We start from the raw sequence: 27449 nt of genomic DNA on the forward strand, positions 1-27449 counted from the left end.
TGAAAGCTATTAGGAGCTGTCCAACTATCTCATTTCACAGAAGAGAAAACCCTGGAACACAGAAGGAAAATGTCCTGCTCAAACTTGGCTAAGACAAATGAGTCATGAGCACACTTTCCTGAAGCTTAACTCTAAGGATTCCTCTGTGTGTACGTGTGTGAACCACCATGAAACGACACGGCAGGGAGTGAGCGGAACCTGACAATCGTCTCTCCTGAAACTCCACTGCCGAGAGTCAGATCAAAACCAACCCATGTCTTTTGGTTCTTAGAATTCACAAAAAATATCCTGAGACCAGCTGCGAGGTAATCTCCTCAAAGATTCTCCTTAACCTGAGTCTTCATTCAGTCAACAAGTATTTATGCAACACCAGGAGACATATAAAAGTCCCATTTCTCATAACACTCGCTAGATATGCTAATTTTTATAAACTAATGTAACCAGGAAGTGTCTGGATGACATTTCAAAAGAGTTTTTTGTGTTCTCCAATTCACGAATAAAGGTGGAGTGGAGAACAGTTTCCCTTGTTCCTATATCCGTATATTGTTCAAACAGAATTTCTTTTCTGTTTGAAAAGAAATTTTCAAAAATTTCTTCCCTACAGAATTTCCAAGGTAAAATCATTCTTTCCATTTCCATTTTTCCTTTCAGAAAACATACTTTTATGGTCCAAACTTGCTCCCAAGAAGCAGGGTAGGGCAGTGGGAAGAGAAAAGACTGGAGTCACAAATACTGTAAATATTTCAACAAATCTAAGATGCACAATTTTTACCCCACCTTTTAACATCTCTGAAATCGGAAAGTATCTTAACGATCAAAGGAGTCTTGAAACATGAGTACTTCCAGAGAGGTTTGTGATTGCTTCTGCTGGTCACCAGGGGGCAATATGAATCCAGAACCATTTTAAATTCTCTGCCTGACTTTTTTTTTTTTTTTTTTTTTAGATCACATTCAGTGTGTGAACTCAGGGATTTCATTTTGGATTCAACTTCTTGGAGAGTTCTTTTTTTTTTTTTTTTTTAATCTAACCAATACCCAGATAGAGGCATGTGAATTTCCTCACTGACTCTGTCTGCTGGGTGGGTTTTTTTCTGTTCATTTTTACCTTGAGGGTGTAAGCACAGCTCATTGGGTGGTTTTTCTTAGCGCTGCATAGAAAAATCAAGCACCTCACAGTTGATGGTCCCTTAGAGTCAATGAAATAGGCATCCAGATTCTAAGACCTATGACCTCTCCCTAACCTCTAGGAGGCTCAGTTTTCTCTTCTGGAAGCAAGATAGTACTGTTTCCCTGAGGATGCAGTAGACCAATATACAGAAACACCAGGCACAGAGTAGATTCACACTGATGCTGTTCTCTGACTCTGGAGTCCTATGGATTAGAAGACCCTGTTATTTTGGTAAGGTTTCTAGGACCCTTTCTTACTTGATCTCTCTCCCAAACCCCTGTCCTGTGCCTCCCACCTCATCCAAAGTTCAAAGAGAAGAGGATGAAGCTAGCATAGGATTGTCTTCTTCGGACAAGGGCCTGGGAGAGCAAGTCCCCAGGGCTCCTCAGAGGGGCGGTGTCGTGAACAGACAAGGGCACTGGCTTTGGGGTCACAGTGGGCTCAGATCGCAGCCCTTCTACTGACAGTTCGAGTTTGGGTAGGCTACCTAATCATTTCTCCATGTCTCCATTTCAGCAAGTATAAAATGAGGCTCCTAATAACATCTACTTCATACTGTCACTGTTGTTAGTCAATTTGTGCAAACAGTTTAGAATAGTGCCTGGTATTTGGTAAATACCCACTGACTATGACTTTTGATATATCCTCTGCTCAGCAGTAATGCAGCCCCTGGAGAGGGTCTCAGAGCAGGAGTCACAAGGGCCATCTCTGTGACACGAAGGGAGTGAACGTTAGCTGATGTGCCCACTTGCCTTCGCTCCCGTAACCTACACGACGCAGAGCACACGCTAGGTGATGCAAAGCTGGACTGCCAGTGGCCACATCCCTGCATGTCCATCCAGGATGCTGCCCTCTGCTTCTCCTAGAAGCTGGTCACAGAAATCAACCTCAGATACACTGTGCCTCCTCTAGATCCATCCCCCCTCCAACACCAGGTGCCTGCAGGTGCGGGCCAGACACTACTGAATAAAACACATTAGAAATTATCTCTAGTCTGCAAGGGTCAGGTCATTAGTGAAGCAAGTACCTCTTTAGCAGGAATGAATAAAAAGGGTTTTGTATAGCTCTGGACACAGGTATTTACACAGGCTAATTGAGAAGATTCTTTGCAAGACCACCCTGCTCTTCCTAGCTCCTTCCATGTAGCAAGCAGGAAAGAAAATGCATTTAATTTGGACCATAAGCCCTTAGTTACATTACTAACAAGAAAAGTCCACCTGCTATTTGAGGGGGGTTGTTGAACAGGCAAAATGTTTCTTTTCCTTTTGTTTTGTTAGTACATAGACACGATACATTTCAAATTGTCAATCACAGGTGAAGATAGTACTTTGGAGTTTGCAACCTTCAGGGAGTTTATCAAAGAGACTCGCTGGGAATAATGCATGTGCACAGAAGTGTGAATTCTCCAAGCCTAGGAAAGTAGAATCTCCCAGGCAGCTGAGCAGACTCACAAAAAATTGTTCACTGGAGCTTTGCACAGTATAGAATCAACCGCCTGAAATTTGCTTGCAAATTCCCTGCTGTTCCTGCCGGAAGCTCCTGCAGATGCCAGGCACCTCCTGTGCTCAGTCAAAGAAGGTCTGTCAGCCTCCATCAGTGCAAAAGAGCAGCCCAGTTAAGCAGGGACAGCACCACCTCCCCACTACACTCTGCAGTTTGGAGCTGGGCTGGGAGAAGGGGCATGGAAAAAAGTCATCAGCAGTACGGTAATGCCGGCTACTTTTGAGCAGTTGATCTGATCAAGGCATTGCCTGGAGCCTTTCGTCATAACCTAAGAGGGAGGCACGTCCATCATCCTCATTGTACAGAGAGGACTTCATGCTCACAGAATCCTTTACTTACTGACGGTCACCTAGCAAGGAAGTGGCAGAGGTGGAATTCGAACCCAACTCTGAATCCACAACCCACCTACTATGCCTTACATCAGGGGGTCTGAGCAGTGGATGACTGGAAAAATGGGAGAACAGGTGTCTCCAATCTAAGAAAGACAGTGTTTATCATTAATGCTTGCATTAGGTTATCGGGTGCCCTCATATATTATGTTACAAGGGTGGCAGATTCACCTACAAACAAAGGCAAGTGGGTGCTAATGACATTTGTGTTAATAATCTCAAAGTGGAAGGAACTCCTTTGTTCTTTCCGTCATCTTTTCCTTAAAAAGCAAAGCTGAGGCTCTCTTTATCTAACCAGCATCTCCTTTCATGGCCTTCAGTCTACTCATGATTTTCAAAGAGAAAAAGAAAAGACAGTACCAAACCAACCAAACAAACAACAAACACACCAACCAAAACCACAGCCCCTGGGCTCTCTCTAGTCCCGTGAACATTTACGACAATTTATTCCAGAAAAAGAGCCATTATGGAGACCCAGGTCTACCTTGTGCTCCAGGCTGGAGTCTTTAAACATCAGTGAGAATGGCTTGATATGCTCTCTTCTCAATTTATCGCCACTCCGCAAGTCGATGGTATGTTCTATTCTCTTGTTAATTTCCTCAGGCCCCGACTGGACATGCAAAGCTTGTGCGAGATGGTTTGGAAGTAGATTTATTGAATTTCTTGTTAGGGCAGCCAGAGTCTAGGGGGAAAGCACATGCAAACACAATAAACCTGCTAGTCCCCTTTGGATTAAAAAGAAATGCAATGTGTTCAGATTAGGTTGCATTGCAAACAGTAATAGCATTCCGTGCAGTTGTATTCAGTGAAACCTACAAAAGCTGATAAGTTAGCATTTGGTTCAGAGAAACACAACCTGGCAAAAATAGCACATCAAGAGGGATATTTCTCTTTCCTCTGTGTAGGTGCACTGAATTCCCTTGGTTCAGGTTATTTGGAGAGTTGTCAGCTTGGAAGTGTTAATCAAGACCCTTTCTCTAACCAGGCACATCCCTGGCATGAGAGAAAGAAAACCAATACAAATAGCAGAAAGGAAAACATCTAAAAAGTCCGTGGAAATGATCCTCTCCAACCAAGTAGATTCCACATTTTCATGTGGTCTTTCCTTTAATTGTGGTGGAGAGACTTGGGGACCAATGGCTTGCATTTTTTTTTTTTAGCATTCCTCATGAACAGCCAAAGGAGCCAGGATCTGCTCCTTAAACTTGATAAAGATTGTTAGATTTTTACACTAAACGAATGTTTTTTCCCCACAGACCATTATATATCTATATCTTCACATAGATATATGTGTTTAATTTCCTTTAGGCAAATAAAATGCAAGCAGTTTCAGCCTCTCACCATTTCACAGGTTAAACAGCAGGAGGTGGGGAAAGGCACAACCACCGTGGTTGGTCATTGGGTGCAGCCACATGGATGCAGAAACAGCTCTGGCGTTTGAAGACACACCAGATTTGGCAGGGAGGACTCTGTGTCCTGGCAATTTAGCTGCAGGTGCCAAGATCAACTGGTTGGATCTAGCCAAATGCAATGCTCACTCACAGCTCCAGTTTAAGACAACTTCTTTGATCAAAAACATGGGAGTTGGAGCTGGAGAGATATAAGGACAAGGATGTTCATCTCCTCCCTCAAAAGATTTCCTTGGGGAGAGGTATAGGATGCTGTACATCTGTAAAGGGGAAGAGAAAACTCTGCTTCTGTACACACTCACTGCATCTTCATTTCTCTGCCAGCCTCTCACCTTGGCCAATGTTAGACCATAGGCTAGACTGAGATAAGATGGTGTAGTCATCAAATGGCAGCCTGTGAGAGCTGACAGAACATCTTGGAGGTCCTTCTGCCTGAACCCTTCATGTACCTGTGAGCCTCAGAGGATCACGCTCACGAGCCATCAGCTTATCTGCAGCCAGGTCAGATCCTCTGACCCCAGAGCCAGAGCCAGAGTCGGGGGCTTTGATCTCATGGAGCCTTCTAGCCCATTCCATAAGTATTCCTCCTATGGTACTGTTGGACTCTTCCTTTTAAGCTTCATGGAGATATTCAACATAACCTGAATTCAAAGTCTCTAAAGAATTCTTGAGCAGGGCTTCATCACTGGTAGAATTTACGGAAACCTTCTTCTCCAGCCCCAGGATAAAGGATGGAGTTGCATGTGCCAACACGCAAAAGTAAAGTATATGCTCTTAGGGCACTGAAGTTAATTTCAGCTCTGTGTATGAAGTAGGCTACCACAGAGAAAAAGATAGATGTTAGGGGGAGGTATGGCAGGATGAGAGGTGAGGAGGAGAGCTGGAGCAGAGAGAGGGAAGCAGGGACCAATGTTCCAGCAAACTGAACAGCAGGGTCCATGTAGGGCAAGAGGGCTTGAGCCCTGGGATTAAATGATGTTAGAACAGCAACTCAGAAGGTGAAAGAGACTGCAGCCCACCCTCTGTGGATCTCCTATTGGTTTCTTGGGCAGAAATTCTCTCCACATAGTTTGGAAAACGACAAAATTTAGTCTTCTACCTTGGAGAGGAGGTGGAAAAGACACTCAAGCTGCCCTCGTCTGGACATACATTCTGGCTCAGAGATGCGAAAATGCTCCCCTGGCAAATGCTTGGTGCTGGGATCTGACAGGAAAGGAGAGGAAATCAGCTCACTATCTACATAGATCCACAGTTAGGCATTTCTCTCTCTCTTTGTAATTTTTATTTTCCTACAGTTTTCCTTCTTTGAAGTAAATTGAGCCTTCCACTCTATCAGTCCCTCATGCCTTCAATGGCCCTTAGACCTCTGGATTTCACAGAGAAGGGGAGTTTCAAAAATATTTTTGGACTGATTCATGTAAATTATAGCAGTAGCAGCAGTGATTGCCACAGCTACAACCCTCTATATGACCACCATTTCATAAAAGATAGGGCATTTTTTTTTACAACAAGAATGACATAAGCTCAAAACAAAGGATTGTTCTTTACACTGAATGCACTTAACTTAATGAATGTCCCCATTTTTCTCATATTGATGGGGACTGGTGAAAATGTTATCAGGGATTGACTGCAGTCTGTAGGGAGACCTTTGGAAAACCAGGAATAGATGTTGCTTCTTGAGTGCCTGTGCCATTGACCACTCGTGTAAGGCAGAGACCAGTAAAACTTCCTACTTTCAGAGCTCCCCTGCCCCTTATTGACGGTCTGTGTGGCTGCTTCAAGTGAGAGATAAACTTGGAAGCACCTCCCTTTCTTTCCTCATTGCCACCAGGTTACAATTAAGAGCTGGGAAGGAGTCCTTGCATCAAAATGTCAATGATGCTGAGATGGAGAATGCTTTTCTTGCCCAGGCAGTTATTTTTACTCCTTGCAATTATATCCCTAGTATTTTAATGCAGGTAGTCTATGCTCAGCCATTCCTTTTCTGATCATTTGTTTTGTCAATTACATATGACAATTATACCTGCTGTTTGACAAGCAATCTCTCTCAACCTACCTCACACCTTCAGGACATATACGCTCAAGGGAAGACCAGCGTCAACTCAGTAAGTCAAGCAGGTTGGAATTAGGAAGAGAAACCATCTGCTTTCATTTACCCCCAGTGCACCACTGAAAAGTATGAATGGCTTTGGGGGATACTATAGTTTGAGATTATCTGTGATACTACTTCTCCACTAGTAATGGCCACTAAGATGATTTCACCATGTGTTGGCCTCCAGTAAGATAATGCGGCCAACACTGAAGATCCATAAGCTGATATCTTCACAGTGATTCACTTGTAAGCAGTATTGGGGAAATGTGTAACACATCTTATCTGCCTGTTTAGAGTCTATGATGGAACAGGCTATTTTCAATAGAATATGGTTTTCTCCCTTTAAGACTTACAGGACTAGTGTGAGGGAGATCAGAATCATGTTAAAAAATAGCATAAGCTTTCAAATATGATTCCAGTCTTAAATTGACCTCCCAAAATGTTGAGATTGTTCTTTCACATAAACAGCTTAAGCAACTGGCAAGAGAATAGGGGGAAATAATGGATGAAATGGAAGGAAATGGGAAATGACTGAGAATAACTGAATATCAATGATTATGAATGTAATTATAATTCAATTCAATTACAAATTGAAACATGTATTCAAATATGTATCATATATAATTTATGAACAATTTAAATACAATACTTAATATACAATACTAAATGTGTATATTCATTTCTTTACTTTAGCTGGCATTTTCAGACATTTAGGAGGTCAGATTAGAGCAGCAATGTTGGGAAAAATCAAAGTTTGCAGCTGAGGGGGCCTCTCATGTCTGAGTCTCTTCACAAAAAGACACTGCAGCCTGGTGATTTATCCTAACTGAGATCCATGCCCCCCTCAGGCATTTCAATTACTTCCTTACTCACAGGTGCTTAACACAGATCAAAGCCCAAATGAAAACCAGAGTCCCTTCTGAACCCAAGTTTCTGATCATAAGGTCTTGCCTGCAAGTCTGGGGGTTCTGGTGAAAATTATCATCCACGTATCCTTTTGTAAACTGCATTTGAATGGGGTGGGGGAAATCATAAATCCTCTAAAGCTCATCATTTGGTTTATGACCAGAAGACTTTCCTTTGGGAATCTTTTTTTTTTCTAATTTATGTACACACTAACAACCTACTTTTTTTTTTTTTTTTTTTTTTACAGGTCCTACTGCTTCATGGATAGCAATACCCTTTGTATTCCTTAATCAGTTTGGGTCAGCAAATAAATTATTCCTAGTAAGATTTCAGGCTGAAAGTGTACTCTCTAGAAACATCCAGTTTTGTTGAGTCAAAAACACTTTATCTCTTTTGGATCACATATTCCAATATCAAAACACCCTCTAAAGCATCCCTGTAGACATTGTAAATCAGCTTACATAGTTTCAGTGCTGGAATCTGGGGAAATCATCACGCTCTTTCATCACTAGATCCTCTTAATTAACTCTTTTCCAAAAATTTTGTTCCAAGGAACACGAGAAGGAAGGGATGTCTCTTTACAAAATGGTTCTGTGGACCAATCGATTTAGGAAATGTGGATCCACTGTTTGTTTACTGCCACCCGTTCTCACTACTCTCTGAGAGAGAAGGGATTTTGTCTCTTTTTGTTTGGAGTGCTTATGCCAGTGCCTGGCACTAAGTAAGCACTCAGTACCCGTTTGTTGAATGAAAAAATTCTTATATCCTCCTATTGGAGTCTCACGGTACACGTTACTGAAATAAAAGCACTGAAAAGTTCTACATAAGTAAGACTTTTAAACTCTGCATCTTCCAAACTTTTATAACCATAAAACAGTTTTTGCTCAAATCTCCTCTACACATTCCATGGAATACCATTTGGGAAACAGTACTCTAAAGTTCTTCCCTGATTTTGTTCACAACTCTCACCCAGTGGATCTGTTTCTGATCTCTGAATAAGATCTATTTACCCCCCTCCAGAGTTTTCTTCCATGCGCGAATGCCTTCAATTTTCCCAGTCACTTCACAGGTGACATGGTTTCCACATATGGCACAATCCTTTCCAGTTTGTCCATACCCTGAGTATACTACTGTACAGAATCAGACCCAATGCAAACGACATCTGACCTTGTGTTGGAGCCAAGGCACCTACCACAGTATGACCTATTAAACAGTTAGTCTATTACATTTTATGCATTTGAACGTGTGGCAGCTAGCCTGCATGTCCTACTGCTTCTTTAAAAACCAACTCAGACATCTCTTTCTCCAGGAAGCCTATGCTGAGTCTGCACGTATCCTTAGCACAGCAGTTACTGTGATGTGTTGTAATTGCCTTCTGGTGTATTTGTCTGTTCCTCTAGGCTCTGATCTCCTGGAGGGTCAGGCACTGTGTTTTACCCATAACTAAATCTCCAGCATCTGGCAAATTTGGTAGGTTCTTAACAAGTAATTTTGGAATGAATGAATGAATGAATGCATGAATGAAACGTTGAATGGCTATGTAAGACTCTTCCTCAGGCATTGTTTTCCATCTCTTGCTACCAAAAGTCCTGTTACGTTTTTCCTGTTCTCCCCCAAATGGACTTCAAATTTGGAAAGACTCTGCTTACCAAATTGTATGTATTAAATAAGAGTAGTTTGTTTTCCTATTATTCAATCAAATGCCTAGTTTTTGACCAGCAGGGGATAAAAGGCATTACCACAACTCCAAAAGAGAATTCCAGCCAAGAGCAAGAGCCTGGAAAGGCAGCCTTATGATGCGTGTCAATATGAGGTTTAACTCAGGTTTTTGGAATCCGGAAAATGCCTCCCTACTACTACCTCTTGGTGCTGGCTGCTAGGGTACCAGAGGTCACAGATGGGAAAGCACTAACTTACAGCCTTTTCTGGGACCAGTGCCTGTGTTAACATCAGCTTGAGTGTTTCCCATGAACCAGCATAAAGCGTAAGGTTGAAGTCATCAGTGAAAGGGTCTCATCTTTTAGTTCCTCTGGGAGATGGACATGGCAGTTTTGAGATTTAGCTATAGGTAGTTGTGATTGAGATCCTGCATTGTAGGCCAGCTTGTTGCTGCTTGGGAAAGACCCAGAGAAGATGCCCAGTCCAACAGGCTCAGAGCCTCATAGCGGCCTCCATCTTTCAGGCCGAGATGCTTATCCTCTTCCAAGACTCTGCCTGCTTCCAATCTCAGGCTGAAGTCTACACTCAGAAGCAGGTAGGGCCATCGGCTTCCTCAACTCACTCCTGGAGCATCCTTCCATTGTCTCTATGGAAGCATCTCCCCATGCCTCCTTTGGAGGCCTCTGTGACTCCATTTCAAACATGTCGCCTGCAGGGTTTGGGTTGTGGAAAAAGGTTGTGGATTTTATCTTTCAGTCCCTAACCCATTTCCTGTGTCCTACAACTATAGGCCGACTTGAGAAAAAATCTCCAGGAACAAAAGCTAAGCCTGAATAAGGGCCCCCAAGTGCACACATTAGAGCTGTATTTTCTCTACTGTTTATTAAACCCCCAACCAACCCCCAGAAGAGAAGGCGCCTCCTTTTTTAAAAAAATTATTTTTCTGTTCTTTTTATGAAAGCTCACTTGGGAAAGATTCGAGGTGATCTAGTCCACAGTGACTGGCATTCAGGGTCTCAGAAAGGATGCTTGTTGTGTTTGAAAGTGGCACAATTATTTTTTTCCCTCAAATCTAGGGATGGGGGAGCAGAGATCTCCTTGGATGTGCATGTAATGTTTTTCTGGTAAAAGGTTTTAAGTGGTCTTTGGGCAAACACCGAGTTGGGGGTGGGCCCCGGGAAAATATCCACACGGGTCTTCCCAGAACCCATCACACACAATGTTTCCTTCTTATAAAAATGGAGGTGCTAGTGAATTAGACCATTCTTCATAAGCAAGAGGTGTTAGCCAAGATTGTCACAACTTTTCCTGTCTGTACTGAGAGAAAACGAGATATCACATTCAAATTATATGCCTGATGGTTTTTTTAGTTAGGGATACTCCTTACTTTCTCTTTTCTTTTTTAGATATTTATGCCATCATAATCTATCTTCCCAACAAAGCAAAAGAATATTTTTTGAGATCTCACTGTGGGAGGAGGTCTTGGGAATACAACTACAGGAAGAGGTTTAAGTAATTTTCATAATAAGCTCATAGCTTCTGCTCTAGGAAATGAAATAACAAGGGTCAGAATGTCCACTCCGTTAGCTGAAATAATAGTCCAGACATTTCCAGCCAGCCTGCTGCAGGATTCCAGCACCCCTCTGTAGCCTGCTTCCCGACGCTCAGCTGTGAGCAAACAATATGTCTGGGGCCCAGGCTATTTGGACAATCACTGCTTCCCACTTTGGGGCAGAACTGGAAGTTTGCAAATATTGTCTGGGTGCTGCACTGGGTAGGGAATAAAGGATGTGTAAACTCCTTTGATTGGCCTTTGTCACTTTGCGGTCCGAAATTTCAAACTGTTTATGATTAAGAGAACAAAACAATGACAGGGGAGGTACCCCGAGTTCTGGCAGATCCCACAATAAGCATTTACTAGTTTGCTATTGATTTGAATCCCACAACTTTACTCTTGACCTTTTGACTAATATTGATAAGGTGGATCATGAAAGCAGTTTATTTATTTGGGGGTTTAGGTCCCAGATAGGCTCGGCTCCTTTCCCAGTGTACTTTCCCTGACATTAAATGCCTTGCTCTTTGCTTCAGTTCATCCTACTAGTGGCTACTGGCTTTGGACGCAGACACACTGCTTCGGTTCTCTTTGGATGAGGGGTGGGCAAATGGTCAGCTGTGGCTGAACTTCCGGGCTAACCACAATTCCAGGTGACTGGGCCGAGCTCTCAAACTAAGGGGACTCAGAGCCCACAGAGGGAATTTCTAGCATTCCAGATTTTGTCCCCAAGGTCTGGTCCAAGGACCTCAGAGCCAGGTTAGCCCAGGACAAGTGGCGTCTGACACTGATTCTGTCCTGCAAGAAGCTTGTCTGGCTCTGTTTGACCAGTCCTCTATTAGCTAATTCAGGATCCCTTAACTCTGACTTTATCCTTTGAATTCCTCAGAAAGATGCTTATCTCAGCTTGGGAATGTGATTGTACTTTAGTCATTACACGCTAGAGCCATTTTTAATCAAAAATCGTCGCTAAACTGCTGCAGAGCTGGCTGAAACAGAAGTTGGCCCATCCATTTAGATGTGGCCACTTTGAAGTTGCATGGTTTGAGGCAAGTTGCCAAAATTGAATTTTTAGCTTTTAAAATATCACATCCATAGTAATGTGTGGAACAGATGTGCAAACGCCAGCACTGATCTCATCTCAGGGTTGGGGGGAGTGGGTGAGAGGGACAGGGTGGGCCTAGGCAGGGGGGCAGGGTTGAGAGGCTGACACATCAATGACTTGTTTACAGGGCCACGGGACAGGTGAGAATCAAAGTACTCACAGCACTGAAATGACTGGGCCAAAATGTCACAGGCTGTGTCTGGAGGGGTGGCTACTAACCCACTTGACCAAGTGACCCCCTGAGCTGGCAATGGATTGGCTTGGCAATCAGATCATTTCAGCTCAGGGAATAAATAAATGGACATATATCAGCACTTAGGTTACTCAGTTTCCTTGTGAACATCAAAGATGTAGATTTTTTGAAGGAAATCCAAAAAAGAGGGGATATATGTATATGTATAACTGATTCATTTTGCTATACAGTAGAAACTAACACAACATTGTAAAGCAACTATACTCCAATAAAAATTAATTTAAAAAAAGATGTAGATTTTTCAGAAATGTCAATGCCATGGGGAAAATGAGCGTGTGGGTGTGGGTGTGGGTGTGTGTGCACGCGCGTGTGTGTGCGTGTTTATATGTGTGTCTTTGTTTACTTAACAGAAATTTGGAGAAAACTGAAATATAAGAATTACCTAACTTTTATCTTTTTTTAGGTTCTGAAGTGACTCTTTTCATTTAGGACTATGACATAAGTATTACCTCAAGAGTTGCTGATAAATTGCTCATATTTGGTGCTTTAAGGCTATAGGTCTTACCATACAATTTACTAATTAAAAGTTTAGTGATTTCTGCTTTCCTGGATTTGGCTTCAACGGAGCTCACGTTAGTGACCTTCAAGAATGCAGCCTCTCTTAACCTTTCCCCAGGGATGGTGAGACCGCCTGGGACTTGGGACCCTTTGCTGCACTGCTGCGATGCTTGCACCTGGACAAACCTCTCCTCCAGCAACAAAATACAAAGAAACTATATGGGACTAAAAATAGCTGCGTGCATGCGCAGTTGAGGCAAGTTCTGGACAAAAGATACAAAAAGACCAAAAAAAAAGCCCATGCCACTTCTGAAGAGCAGGGAGCAAAGATAGGGGGTCGGGAGCAAAGATAGGGGGTCAGGAGCAAAAGCGGGGTACCGAGCGTGCCCCCTGCACTCAACACCACCTAAGGAGTGGGCAAACCACCTAAGCTACCCCCCGGCCCCGACCTCTGAACACACTCCTACCCTCACCGCATATAAGGAACCAGCTCACGGCCCCCACTCCCCCCCGCCCCCGGGAGTGAGCAAGCAAGGGAAGCTATTCCTTGTTCTCGCCCCCCGCTGCTGCAGCAGCGGCCCCAATAAAGCCTTGCCTGAATTTCTTGTCTGGCCTCTGATCAATTTCTATTGATTAAGGAGGCCAAGAATCCTGGTGGGTAACGGTGGTAGGACAAAACTGGGAAAAGAAGAAACTGCTCAGTGGCTTCTATGTCCTCTTATCCTAACTTTTCCACCACACACTTTTCTATTGGATTCATCTAATTAGTGTAGCTCTTCCTGGCTATCATTATTCCTAAATATTTGTTTCTGAGTTGATCACTTAAGAACAGTCCTGTATCTAAGTACTCTGAAGACATGGACTCCTGAGTGGGTGCTACCACGTATGACGTATACAGAGCCCTTATCATCTCAAGGTGTGAAGAGATCCTTTAAGGGACTAAAGGTGATATAAAAGCCATCAAGTGGGAAAGACACAATGGAATCTAGTGGGTCATAACCTGGAATTCACAGTAGTAGTTTGGAGATCCTTGAGACGTGAGGGTCTTTCAAGTTCCATCAATACCCGAGGAATTAAGACTGTAACTCCTTTTAGACCCTAGGCGAAGCAAAAATAAGTACATACACCAAGAGCCAAGATGAGGCTGGTCATGCCAACAAAAATATCAAGTGTCTCTGCTCTGGGCTGGAACTGAATCACCTTACAGCGGTACCATTCGTTTCCTTGTGCAGAGCAGTAGCAATGGTGGGTCATGACACACGTGCCAACTAATATGAAAAAAAGGGGAATACAAATGCAATTTTCTTTGGAAAGAAAAACCTTAATACATATGAATTGCACCGGGTCAGAAAAATGAAAAGTCTTCTTGGTGGAGAAAAGATGGGAAAATCCTGACACAGCTCGATGAAGAACTTTTACAATGACACCTCTCAGCCCACTCATAGCAAAACTGGCATTAAGTTTAATAAAACTTAAATCCCAGTTCTATTTTTTCAAAGCGAGGAAATACGTCAGAAAAAAAATCCAGATTTTTGCTCTTCTCTTCCTACCTATCTTCACACATTTAGAATATTATACACTTATCTTCACATATTTAAAATACTGTTGCATTCATTGATTCCAGTTCCTCAGATGTTTATGGCTCCCCAAACCACTAGTCAATCCCTGCTGAAAGAAGAGTCCAACTAGTTTAGCAAAGTTTCAGCCAGTTGTTGGCCATGGGGTAACCACAGGCTGTGTCTTGTGCCAACTTAAATGCTCGTTTCCAGAGCTGCAATTCCACGCGAACCACAAACTTCTCTCTACCTTTATCTTTTCCACCTTAGTCTACCTCTGGAACTTCAGAGAAAGGGGGGATGATGCGTCAAAGTTAATGGATCACATTGCCTACTTAATCCACTCAACGCTCTCTGGAAGGCTTCAAATCCATTTGCCTTTCTGAAGAGAGTGAAAAACCAGGTCCCTCTAATGACTCTTCCTGGCTGAACTCAGCTGCTATCTTCAGAGTCAGGGCTAAAAGCAGCCTGGGGAGTTCTGTTGTCTGTAAAAGCCACGTTACCGGAAGAGTGCAGATGGACTTCAGGGAAATGTCCTGAGTCCTTCATGGTCTCTACCCCCAAAGCCTACAGATGTCCCACCCAATGAACATCAGAACTTCGTCTGATGTTAAAATGGTTCAAAAGAAATTACCCATGGAGAAAAATCTGCCTGTGATTTCCTGTATATCAAGACTGAACACGGACAATTAGATACTCAGCAGCAGCAGTGATAACACTGAAGCAGCAAACTCTGAAAACACAGCTTCCTCTTCAAGACCAATAGCCAGCATTTCAGGCATCTTTAGGGGTAGAAATTTCAGGTCAGAGTTCTCTGAGGGGAAAGAGAAGCATGTGGTTTGGTCTTGAGGAGCAGAAACCCAGGCTGAGATGGTGGCCTTAATGTTTCCCTCCTCCTGGGGTCGTGTTCCCTCATCGTTGACCTCACTCCTGCTTGTCTGTAGATCTCAGCTTAACAGTCATTTCCTTGGGAAGGTCTTCCCTGATTACCTGGGATCAATATTCGGTCCTGCTAGAAAGACCGCGATGTCCACGGAGCCTGGTGCCCTGTTATTAATACCACCGGACTGTGAACTCCTTGACAGCTTGGACCTCCTTCTGCATCTTCCCATCATCCTCAGCACCCAGCACAATGCTTGGCAAATTGTAGTTCACTAAGTAGTTGAATAATCAGTGGCTGAATGAATGAGGAAACAAACGAACATCTTGGGGGGACTGACTTGCCCAAGTCAAATGATAAAAGTAAAATGAGTTTGAATTAAGAGGGTTCTTTGTCTTCTGGGCTTTTATATGCAAAAAGGAAGGGGTCAGCCCCTTAGTTTGTACCCCACCTTTAGGGACAGAAACAGGAGGAAAGAAATCAAACCCTAGTGATCAATATTTCTCAACAGGAGAACATAATGATCATGTTGAAAACAGGACTCTGAAAGACGGCAAAATGTGATGATGTTTATTTTATAATGATGTTTGGTTTGGTGCAAAATGCAATTATCCAGAATGCTGAGAGAAGGGGCAAATTTCATCCCCTAGGAAGGTGAGATTTTTACCTCAAGAATTTTTTTTTGCTTTAACTCTTGCTTCTGATTTGGTATTAATATTTTAAGACAGTTCATTAGGATGACAGTTATGCTAAATTGTTATACTAGGAAAATTGTAAACTGGATATCCCCATTACTTTCCAGGGAATTATTTGGGTCTCTGGGCTTTGGGTGGCAGGATTCCGAAGTGTAGGTAACTCACCAGGGTAGCCACAGACTCCCAGCATGTGTCTGAGGCTGAGAAACTGAATGGGCAATGTTGGAGCTGAAAGGAAGTGATGGAATCATCCAGTCCAGTTCTGCCATTGTACGGATAGGAACACTGAGGTTTGGAGGGGAGACGTGGTTCCCTAAGGCCTTGCAATAGTAAGTGGAAAAATCAGGGCCATAACTCAGTTCTCTTGGGTTTCCATTCTGGCCCTTCCTACTATCATATGGGCAAATTTTGGGTCCTGCAGAGATTTGCCCCAAGATCATGAGACTCACAGCTTACAGCACTAACTGCTTTACTCTGAGGAAACAGCTCTCAGCATCAGGTCAACATGGTTTTGATCAGCAAGGCAATCAGATGAGAATTTTTTCTTCCAGTGGATACAGAAAACAGGATCTAAGAAAAGTCCCAGCTGGGACTGATAAAAACATAGTAACATAAATATGTTCTTACAGCCTGCTTTCCACCATGGCCAGCCCCACTCCCTACACATTTCCTTTTCTTCTGGTGTCAACATTCTCCAGTCTTAAGTGTGACTCAATCAAATGATTGTTTTATTCCTAGGTAAACATGAGCGACTGCCCTGCTTAGCCCTTTCCATGCAAACAATGATCACATCAGGACACTCAGGGTATGAGATGTTAGGGGTATGCTAACGCTACCTGGAGGAGAAGCTGGTCCTTTCCTGGAGCTTTCACAGAAAATTTCTAAATATCCCTGTTGAGAGAGTGACCTAGCTTCAGAGGGTGAATACACACATGCACACACACGCACACAACCTTTTAATACCAACTGACCAGGAAACAAGGTAGTAGGTAGAAACCCGGCATATATCTTCAGGACCAAAAGGGGAGGCAATGCAGCCTGATGGAGAGTATGTGGTTTTTTGGAGTCAGACATAACTGGGTTCTAATTCCAGTTCTGTTGTTCATTCACTGTATATCCTTCAGGGAATTAACTGATCTCTCAAATCACAATTTTGTCACTTGTAAAACAGGCGTGTCACACTTACCCAGTAAGGTTGATGTGAGAATGAAATGCAAAGAATATGAGCAATGCTCCCAACATGGTACCTGGCCCCAAGCTCTCTACTTCTATTAGCATTAATGATGCTGTGGATATTTATCTATATTCCTGGCAACACATGAAACACATTTGCTTTCTGTCTTGTTGTGCAGAACACAGGCATAACTTGTTTTATCACGCTTCACTTTATTGCGCTTTGCAGATACTGTGAGCTTTACAAATTGAAGATTTGTGGCAACCCTGCATCAAGCAAGTCTATTGGTGCCATTTTTAAAAGCAGTATTTGCTTACTTGGTATGTCTGTGTCAGATTTTGGTAATTCTCACAATATTTCAAACTTTTTCATAATAGTTATATATGTTATGGTGATCTGTGATCAGTGATCTGTGATGTTACTATTATGACTTGCTGAAGGCTCAGATGATGGTTAGCATTTTTTAGCAATAAAGTGTTTTTTAATTACACTTGCGTACATTGTTTTTTTAGATATAATGCTATTGCACACTTAATAGACTACAGTGTAGTGTTAATATAACTTATATGCACTGGGAAACCAAAAAATCGGTGTGACTTGCTTTACTGTGATATTTGCTTTATGGTGGTGGTCTGCACCAGACCTGCAATATCTCTGAGGTTTGCCTGTACAGAAATTTCTTTTGTGTTTTCAGTCTTTACAGTGCACATATGAACTTCATGATAACAATAATGACCAAATGCCTTCTACTCTGCAGGAACAACTAATATAGAAAACGGAAGTACCAAATGTGTACTTTTCCCCAGGTGATTCTTTTAAAAGGTCTGGAGGAGTAATAGAAAAATGCCTGGGTTCTGATGCCGTGATCAATGTGAAAGGGATGGATGGGACAATGGTGATGATTTCTCAGTATATGAGGGACAGCACCCAGGCTCTAAAAGGGGGTTTGCTTCTAAAAGAGTGGCTCCACCTCTCTTGACATTATCACTTGTCATAAAAATCAAGTTAAAATGATTCATATCCTTACACAATAGCCTTTATAGCGACATAAAAGCTTCACCCTTTGGTATCCTCTTGTAAATCATAAGTAAAGATGCTGTTTGTCTAAGGAGTCCATTCTTGGTCCCTACAATCCATTCTCCACAGGCAGCTAAAGTGATCTTTTAAACATCTAAATCCGATCATGTCACTGGCCAGCTTAAAATATTTCTATCACTTCCCTTAGAATAAAATCCAAAGTCGAGTAGGTTTTCAAGATCAATGTCTGTCTCCTTCAACTTCATCTTGTATTCCTTCTTTCCCTACTCACTATGCTCTAGCCACTTGGGCCTTTTTGCTCTAACATACCAAATTTTTCCCACCCCAGGGCCTTTGCACTAGCCGTTTCCTCTATCTATAATGCTCTTTTCCTGATTATTCAAATGCAGGGTCCTTTCGGCACTCAAGTCACATTTTCAGAGGTCTCTTGATGACCCTATCTGCAGTAATTCTATCTGCCCCCTAGTCATATATTCATCTATATTTCCTTCTCAGAACTTTTGTGTTTTGGTTAATTGTCTGCATTCTCCACTCCCTTAAAATGTAACTCGTGGAGGACAGGGACCAAGTCTGTCCTCTCATTACTCGATCCTCAGCATCTAGAATACTAACATCTGTTAAATAATTGAATGAACCAGAGCTCAAGCCTACAAATAGATTTTAGTTGTAGCATGCAACCAGAAGGGGAAAATACAATCTTTCATCTGAGGACCCTTTTCTTAAGTCTTCCTTTTCATCTCAAATTTTGTCTTTATTCTGAGAGATTCAGTGACCATTTTGATGACTCATTCCAACAACTTAGCCTTGGACATCCTCCCCCCATGTCAAAAATGTTCACTTTTGGTGTACTTCAACTACCTACTTCTACTTTTTGTAACCTTACATTTCAATAGTCCACCTGTGATCATAAACCTCTTGCCTTCTAGTTTTCTTAATTTCATTCCACTCAGAGGCTCAGAGCATAGGAAGCCTCACGGGTATCTGAGCCAGGATTCAGGGATCCAGGATACCAAATCAGTGGGCAGAACACTGGCCCATGTCAGGAGTCAGGGATGCGAAGCATAAGTGCTCAGGGTGTCCAAGAGTGGGTTGAACCAACAATTTTAGCTTAACTGGACACAGATTATAAGGGCTGGGAAGACGCACAACATCAAAAACAAGAGATTATCTTCAGGCATAGACAGGGACTGGAATCAGACTCACATAGGGGCCAGAAATAATGCTAAGTGACTTCTCTTGCTCCTGCAAACCACTGACGGACTCCTGAAATAGGCAGCAGAGAGGGGACCGGGGTAGAGTTGGGGTCCTTGGAAATCCAGAGCTCTCGCTCATCAGCTGGGACAGTTTGGCTTCTGACTTCACCACTGCGTCAAAGCTGTCTCTTGCCAATGATGTTTTCCCATCCAATTCCCACTGGCAGTTTCCAGTCTTCATCTTACTGCGCCTCTTGGCTACATTTGGCAGTGTTGATCACCCCGCTCTTCTCAAAATGCTCTGCTCTGTGGGCTCCCGTGATACCACACGGCCTAATCCTCTTCGGGTCCCTTTGCTTCCTATCTGACTCTGTCGTGGGATCCTGACTCTCTTTCACCCCCATCTGGTGTTCCTATAGGTCTGTCTTGTACCTTCTTAGTGTTTTATTTTACATATTCCTTGCAGTTATCTCTTTCATTCTCATGGCTTCATCTAGCACTCAAATGCTGCCAGACTCACATCCCTTGCATAGTTTTTTCATGCCTGAGCTTCAGAAGTGTGTGTTCAATAGCCTTTTGGATATCTCTCCCTGGACCTCTCCTAGGCATTTCAAGTTTAACACGTCCTAAACTAAATTCTTAGTGTTTCTCACCCAATCTCCTTCCATTCCACAATTTTTTATTTCAGTGGGCAGTTCTACCATCTAAACAGTCACATCCAAGCAAAAAACCTGGAAGTCAAACTTGACTGGGTCTTCTCCTGTACCACCCACATCTATCACTTAATTAATTCATTCAGCAAACTGCAAGCAAGTCCTGTTACTTACCAGGTATTGTTCTAATTATGGACTAAATAGTGATAAGGGAAACAGATACGATTCCTGTCTTCATGAAGCATATACACTACCGGCTGACTTTATCTCTAAAGTGTTTCTTTCCTGTGTCCCTCCTTCTCTTTTACTACTAGCAGTAGTTGGCATGTAACAGATGCTCAATTAATCTTTATTGAATGAATGAATACATGAGAATGCAACTATCCGAACATCTGCTGTCTATATAGCACAGATGATGACATGACATACCAATGTCATTAAAAATATTTCAAAGCATACTTTGTGAATCAATAGAAACTAAAACATCTGGCCAATTTAGCTAGCAAATCCCCAATGAAGCATTAGTATGTTTTATCTGTGTTATGCAAACACTCAGATGGTCTGGGCTTCCTGTGGTATTGACTGGGTGTCTTGGCAGAGCACAGGCTCCGCCAGACCAGTTTTGATCTCTTCCAGGCACACATGATGTCTCTGAATTGCACATATGGCTCACTGACTTCCAGAGCTAAGCATAAGTGCAACTCTGATGCTTGTGACCATTTTAATTGACTCAATCATTTCCAAAATGTTATTAGTGCCACTTGGTTATTTATGAATATCAGCATACATTCATTGGCTCTTAAGTCTGAAGACATCAAAAAAAATTGAGATTATTCATGTTGAAGATGGCAAATACAGGCAAAACTCAGGCATCATAAGAAATATATGGTATGGTTAAACACCAAGAATAATAATCTTTGACTAATAATGACATCTTTTATAAAAACTATTTGATGACATAAGTAAATATCTTTAGGAAATCAGCAGATAAATATTTCCAGTATTCCTATATAATTCTACCAGATCAATCAATCATGAATTAAAACCAAGCATCTCTACCTCTCTTCTGGGTTCTCAATTCTTAGTAGCAAGGATAGGTACACACTGAGATTAGAACAATTAGGAATTATCCCCATTTCCACAATCAGCTTAAATGGACAGATTTTTTCAAAAGGAAAGACCAAAAAGAAAAAGAAAAACAAAAAACCAAGAGAGAAAACTTTATGCAGAATTCTTGAAGTGTTCAGGGTGAGGCATGCATCTTTTTAAAATAAGCAGCATTCAGGCTCAAGCTAACAATAGGCAGAGGAAACAGAGGTACGGTACTTTCAGCTGGGCATGCACCAACTCCAGGAAGTATTTAAGACTGTAATATTCTATAATAGCAAATTGTACCATGCATACCAATTCAGGGATGGAAAGAGGTAGGCGTTGAAATCAGTGATGACTCGTGTAGGCATAATAATTTGGGGGGGGAAGTAAACACTCACAAAAGAATATTAAAGACCTAAGGGTAGACTCTTACAAGGCATGCGGGCTGGGTTCAAGGGTTCAACATGCATGTTTGTCCAGTGAATGGGGTCCATGCACTGATCCTTAGCTCCTTCACATAGAGCTGGAAGGAAACCGAGGTTAACCTGGCCTCAGAGCGCCCCATCAATCTTTCAAATGCAGAATAAAGAGGCAAGACTTTCAGCATTTTAACCTTTTCCATTTTAAATGTCTTTAAGCAGACAGATTTTTCTTAATGACAAGTTAATGAGAAATGTTCAGGTCTGTGGATTAGAACAATGAACACATATATGTCTTCATAAAGCTCCAGACACTATCAATTTGGTCTATTTATTTCATAGTACTCTCAGCTTTTCCTTGGCTCGGGAGAATGTCAGAAGCTGTTTACAAGTCTTATATAGTGGCTTTTTTTGGGTTAGTTTCTTTAAAAAAGTACAATGAAGTCACACAACTTACATGAGTGCAACTATATGTGCCTGGCCTAAGGGAAGGGAAGGGAAAACCTATTAGAGCAGATGATTTTGCCCGTGCTCTGAACAAGCATTCTGGAGAGGGGAGCATCTCTGAATCCACTTTGGTTCTCCCTTGATCAACTTCAGTTCTCTGGTGTCTCTCAGTGTCAGAGCAGCTCACTGGGTTTAGTGCGATTCTGGTATTTGAAGATATACTTTTAAAAATAATTTGATGATTGATAACTTACACCTGATGTACTGACTTTGTTGCTTCATCCCTCATGGAAGATGCAAATTCACACTACATAAGCATAGCATTATGTGGGTGGCTTTGAAATTGCTTACTACTCTTGAATGCCCTCATCCTTACCTCACTTGCAGCTTTTATATTTCCAAATCAACAATGCCCTCCTGATCTTAAATTTCAGAGGGCACCTCGGTACTCCTAGCTAGCCAACTACCTAAAAAAATTGCATTCGCATGGACTTGACCTTCCCCCTTTGTTGTTAGTTTAATAACATGAGGTTTATCTTTTCCAACATGAGTAATTAATTTTGGTAAAATTATAATTCAGCTTCACATGACATTTATTTTTAGCTAGGTCAAAAAAAAAAAAAAAAAAAGGAGAGGGTGGTGGGAACCCTCCGGTATTTCTGGCATTTCCTGAAATGGCATACATAGGTTAATTCTGTCCTGAGGTGATACATTTGATCAATTATGATTAAGGCACTCAGCAGAGAAAGGGTTAAAGAAGAACTGGTCTTCTCTGAGGCAACAACTGGGTTGGAGGTGCACATGCATTCACAGCAAACCAGAAGAAGGAAGCCAGGACTTACGTTCTGTTTCCCCACTATGTTATCAAAGGGCAGTTCGGGGCTCCAGGATCCTTCTGTGAATGTCGCCCCACTGTTTCTCCTGTCTGAGGAGCTCACAGACTCCTTGACGATGTCTTCAGGCAAAGACAGCAGACTCTCCTCAGGCTGCTTAATTAAATAGGTCTCTATGTTATGCTTCCTCAAGAATTCGTTCCTCTCTTTACCATGACCCTCTTCCACATTATAGTCACCATTGAGGCAGTCCAGCGTGGCTTTGGAAATGTGAATCCTCCTGTGTGGACAAAGCATAGGTTGTTATACACCTGACGTGGCTTGCAAAGGCCATCTCTGTTTTCGGTCCTGTGCAAACCCAACATCAGGGCTGTGCATGGGTGCTGTGAGGACGCGTCCTCAAGGACAGTATCTGTTCCCCTGAAAAAGTAGAAAGAATAAAAGAAAACAAAAGTATAAGCATAAGTCAATGAGCAGGTATCTATCACCAACTTCACCCCAAGGGTCGCTATAGCCTCTGATAAATTGCAGCCCCATTGAGCCACATTTAAGCACTTCCTTTGGCTTTTCTTCTGACTGTCAGCCTGATCCCAGCAACTTTTAAGAATCAGTGATTTTTTCAGTCATGTTGATTATTTTGGAAAAACAAGTTCCATAAACGTTTCTGAACTCAACGGCAATTCTTGTCCTATCACCATGCAAATGTAGTGCTTAGTGTTTTGGAACTTTTCCTATCTTTTCAATTTTCACATATTTGTGCCTTATTTCTTCAACTTGTCTATAATCTTCTTAAGAACAAAGGCAGGTCTTACAAGTCCACAGGGCTACATGGAGGGTCCTTTAGGAAAACCACCGTAAGATGCAATTTCCCCTGTAATGTGTATATGGAAAGCAGAAGAGAACACAGCTGTGGATACGTGCAGGCTGGCAGCTGGCTAGGCTCACTCACAAGGTAAGAGACTCATATCAGCCATCATAGTTCAAGATTCACATTTCTTTTTTAGCAAAACAACAGATGACATCAAGAGCCTTAAAGATCAGACGTGAATTGTGGGAATGTCACATGGTAAATCCTTCTGGGCAAGAGTTCTTCTGTCCTCATAACTGCCTAACTCAATCAGACTACTTATCGTGCTGCATTGTGGTCTGGGTAGACTAGCTTGGTGGTTACAAGCATGGATGCTTTGGCCAGATTCCCTGGATTGAAACCCTAGCTCTGCCACTTGCTAGCTGAGAGATCTTGTGCAAGTTATTTAAGCTTTCTACGAGTCTGTCATCTCACCCATAACAATGGGAAAAATAATAGTACCCATTTTTTAGGGTCTTCGTGAGTATTTTAAGAGTTGATTCGTGTAAAGTAGTTAAAACAGTGCATGGTACACTGCACATGCTACAAGAACAAACCCTTAAATTATTAGGATTATTTTCAAAAATGCCATTATCTTATTTCTGTTGTTTATTCCATGCCTCCTCAAGGCTTATAGGGTACACTCTAAATTCTGAACAAGGTCTCTAAGACCTCCACTCTCTGGGCCCTGCGACGTCAAGGCTCATTTTCTGACACTCTCTCCAGCTAATCAAGTAATTGGCATGTCATCAAATTCAAGGTGCTACTTCACACCTACTAAACTCAGAACAAGCCATTCTTCCTGCCTAGAATGCTCACGCCGTGTTTTCCAAACAATTTCCTACTCCCTGATTCAGCACAAATTCACTTCCCTAGGCTGACTTCAGTGCTCTTTTAAATGAATGAATGAATGAATAAGGTAGATGCTTAAGACTTTGCTTGGCTTCTGGATTCTAGAAACAATATATCCAAGGAAACAATTTTTTTTAAGGTGATGTTTCCAAATGCATTTTCTTCAGTGCTGCCTCTACTTCCCCTCGTTACCCCCCTTACCCATCCTGCTAAGTTCTTGCTTACAGAGAGAATAATCCACTGCAAAGGACATGTAAAGAAACAGAAACTACAAACAATGCATTTCTGCTCATTTAAGGCACATTCTGCATGCTTTCCAAATAAGTATCCTTGTATATAGACATTGATTTCAAACGTGAGGTAAGATACAGGCATACCTCGTTTTATTGTGCTTCCCTTTTTTGTACTGCACAGATACTTCATTTTTTCCAAATTGAAGGTCTGTGGCAACCCTGAGTTGAGCAAGTCTGTCTTTCCAAGAGCGTTTGTTCACTTCATGTCCCTGTGTCACATTTTGGTAATTCTCAAAATATTTCAGACTTTTTCATTATATTTGCTATGATGATCTGTGATCAGTGATTTTTGATGTTACTGTTGCAAAAAGATTACAACTCGCTGAAGGCTCAGATGATGGTTAGCATTTTTTAGCAATAAAGTATTTTTTAATTGAGGTATGTACATTGGTTTCTTTAGACATAATGTTATTGCACACGTAATAGACTATGGTATAATGTTAACATAACTTATATACACTGGGAAACCAAAAATTCGTGTGACTCGCTTTATTGCAATATTTGCTCTATTGTGGTGGTCTGGAACCCAATCTGCAATATCTCCAAGGTACGCCTGTATCAAAAATAAAAGCACGTGAAAGATGTTTTGAGCTCTCTTGAGAAAAGTGCTAAGTACAAGATATTCTCATGATAAATTTTGTTAATACATAGGAACTCAGTAGTGTTGACCTAGGAGAATAGAAAAGATGTTTGACCTTCCATGAAACAAATAGATGTCCCAGTCTTTCTCAGATCAAGCTCAGAGCTGGGTGCTTGAAAGCTGTCTTTTTCTCCCAGGCAAAATGAAACTCCTGGACGTGTTTCGTAAAGTCTAATGGCTGATTTTCTTTTAAAACAATCAAGTTAAATACCACCCCATTTGGTATTTTCTCTAGATTCTACATTTTATTATTCTGCTGTCAACGCTCGGGGGACTAATATGTGCATATCCTAAATCAATATTGTGTTTTCCATAGTGAAGGACATCCTTGCCGTTACTTATTCCTGACCCTACTGCTGAAGTTCTAATCAATATTTAAATGCTTTCATAGAAACTGGATTTTAGGTGTTCATTTTCATCCTTGCTCCTACCTTGAGCTTTGGAGTAATGCATTTGCAGCTGAGAGTCTGGGGATTACATTTCCCTCTAAGGAAATGAGTCAGTTCTCAGACAATATTCTCATATATTGAATGCCAGGTAAATCTGACACTTTCTGATAAATTTAAATGCCAGGATATGCTAATAATAGTCATGACAGTAAATAAGATCTAACAGTTGGGCAACACTTGTTTTGTGTAAATGTTACTTTGTAGCCAAATGTATTCTATGTGCTTTGTTCCATGGATCATCTCATATAATTTCCATTCTTCCAACAACTATAGGTGATAAAGCGTTTTTTTCCCCCTCACTTTTCTGACAGTGAAACTGGCTCAGAGGCAGTGAGTAAGTGACTAGACCGAAGTCCCATCAGTGGTAGATGGCAGTGCTGGATTGAGACAAAAACATTCACTTTCAGAGTCTTTCCAACACCCTACAGCTACATCATAGGGTCATTACTACAACCACAGCTATTTCCTGAGTGAAGGGACTTTATATACATTGTTTCATTTAACTGAAGGTTGAGAACAGTGGTCCTCAAAATGAGGTACCAAGGCCAGCAGCGTCAGCATCACCTGGGAACTTGTTAGGGCGGCATATTCTCGCTTCTCATCCCAGACACAGCGATCAGAAACTCTGAGGGTAGGGCGTAGCTACTGATGGTTTAACAAACTACGTATGGATTCCGCATGACTGCGGGTTACAGACTATCAATCATTATGCCGTGGCGTTGGACGCCTCCCTTCCTTCTTTCCTAGGTTCTATACATCACGCTAGGCACTGGGGACACAGAGGGACTGGAGATTCATAATAAAAGGACAATCTTGAACAAACTGGATTGATAAATTAACAATGGAAGACAGTGATGGGTAGTGAGGCACTTAATAGCTGCGTTTATGTGACAGATTTAATTTCTTTGAGCCTCAGTCTCCCCATTAAAACAAGGAAGCCACGATTTACTACGTGGGGTGTTGTGAGATCAAATGATATGATGTATTCATGGTATTTAGCACTACTCAAGACGTGTTTAGAATTGGAGGCTATCTCGCTCATTGAAAGGAAAAGTAAGCTGAGTTTGTTTCCTACAAATAGTGATTGATAGGAAGGGGAAATAACAGACATTAAAAAAGAAGAAAAATAAAAAGCCAAACAATTTCAAATCATGGAAAGTTCAGAGATATGTCTGAGTTTTCAATGGAAGGGTAAGGTCATATAGCAGGTCTTAGTAAGTCTTAACCCTGGCTGCCCATGAGAATTGCTTTAAGAACTTAAAATAGATTCTGCACAGATTTTGCTTTACATGAACTGGTCTGGGGTCTGGAACACCAGGATTTTTAAAATGCTCCTCTTCTGGTTCCAATGTAAAATCAAATCTGAAAACCAACGCTTTGCAGGGCTAGGTCCTGAACACCAGAGTGTCATCTCACCGTCCTCATTGCCTACGACAAATGTCACTAAAGTTTTGGGGCCAATATTTGCATGATGTTTTAATGTTCTGTCACCTCCAAAATAATTGCTTCTTGGACATATATTTCTGAATTCTGCACATGGGAACCCACTGTCACAAAGTGAGCAAATGGTAAGTGTTAAGCAAGAAGAGGGTTTTGCTTTGGCTTACCCAGGGATTCCTCCAGATTCAAGTTTGTTTGCAATATCCACATCCCAAGACCAGACATCAAACTGCCACTTCCGTAGACCCAACACGCCACATAGCACTGAGCCCGAGTGGATTCCAATCCGCATGTCAACATCATGCTTCGTCCTTGACCGCACATACCTGTTGACATAGGTGAATGCAGAGACACATGTAAAAGGCCAGTGTAGGCACCCTTGGCCTGGGTGGCAGCCTGGGTCTTGCCTACTCC

General features: G+C 42.0%; 1 protein-coding gene across 1 annotated transcript in view; it reads right to left on the reverse strand.

Annotated features, from left to right (window-relative positions):
- Window positions 1-27449, reverse strand: part of ADCY8 (adenylate cyclase 8) — a 230879-nt gene that overhangs the window by 85024 nt on the left and 118406 nt on the right. Inside the window, exons 6-8 of the mRNA XM_061172242.1 lie at window positions 27203-27361; window positions 22524-22794; window positions 3545-3742 (exon numbers count right to left, since the gene is read on the reverse strand). Of these exons, the coding sequence (XP_061028225.1) occupies window positions 3545-3742; window positions 22524-22794; window positions 27203-27361 (628 nt within the window). The remainder of the gene's footprint in view (window positions 1-3544; window positions 3743-22523; window positions 22795-27202; window positions 27362-27449) is intronic.

Source organism: Eubalaena glacialis, chromosome 17 (assembly GCF_028564815.1).
Source record: "Eubalaena glacialis isolate mEubGla1 chromosome 17, mEubGla1.1.hap2.+ XY, whole genome shotgun sequence".
In the NCBI taxonomy this organism is placed as follows: Eukaryota; Metazoa; Chordata; class Mammalia; order Artiodactyla; family Balaenidae; genus Eubalaena; species Eubalaena glacialis.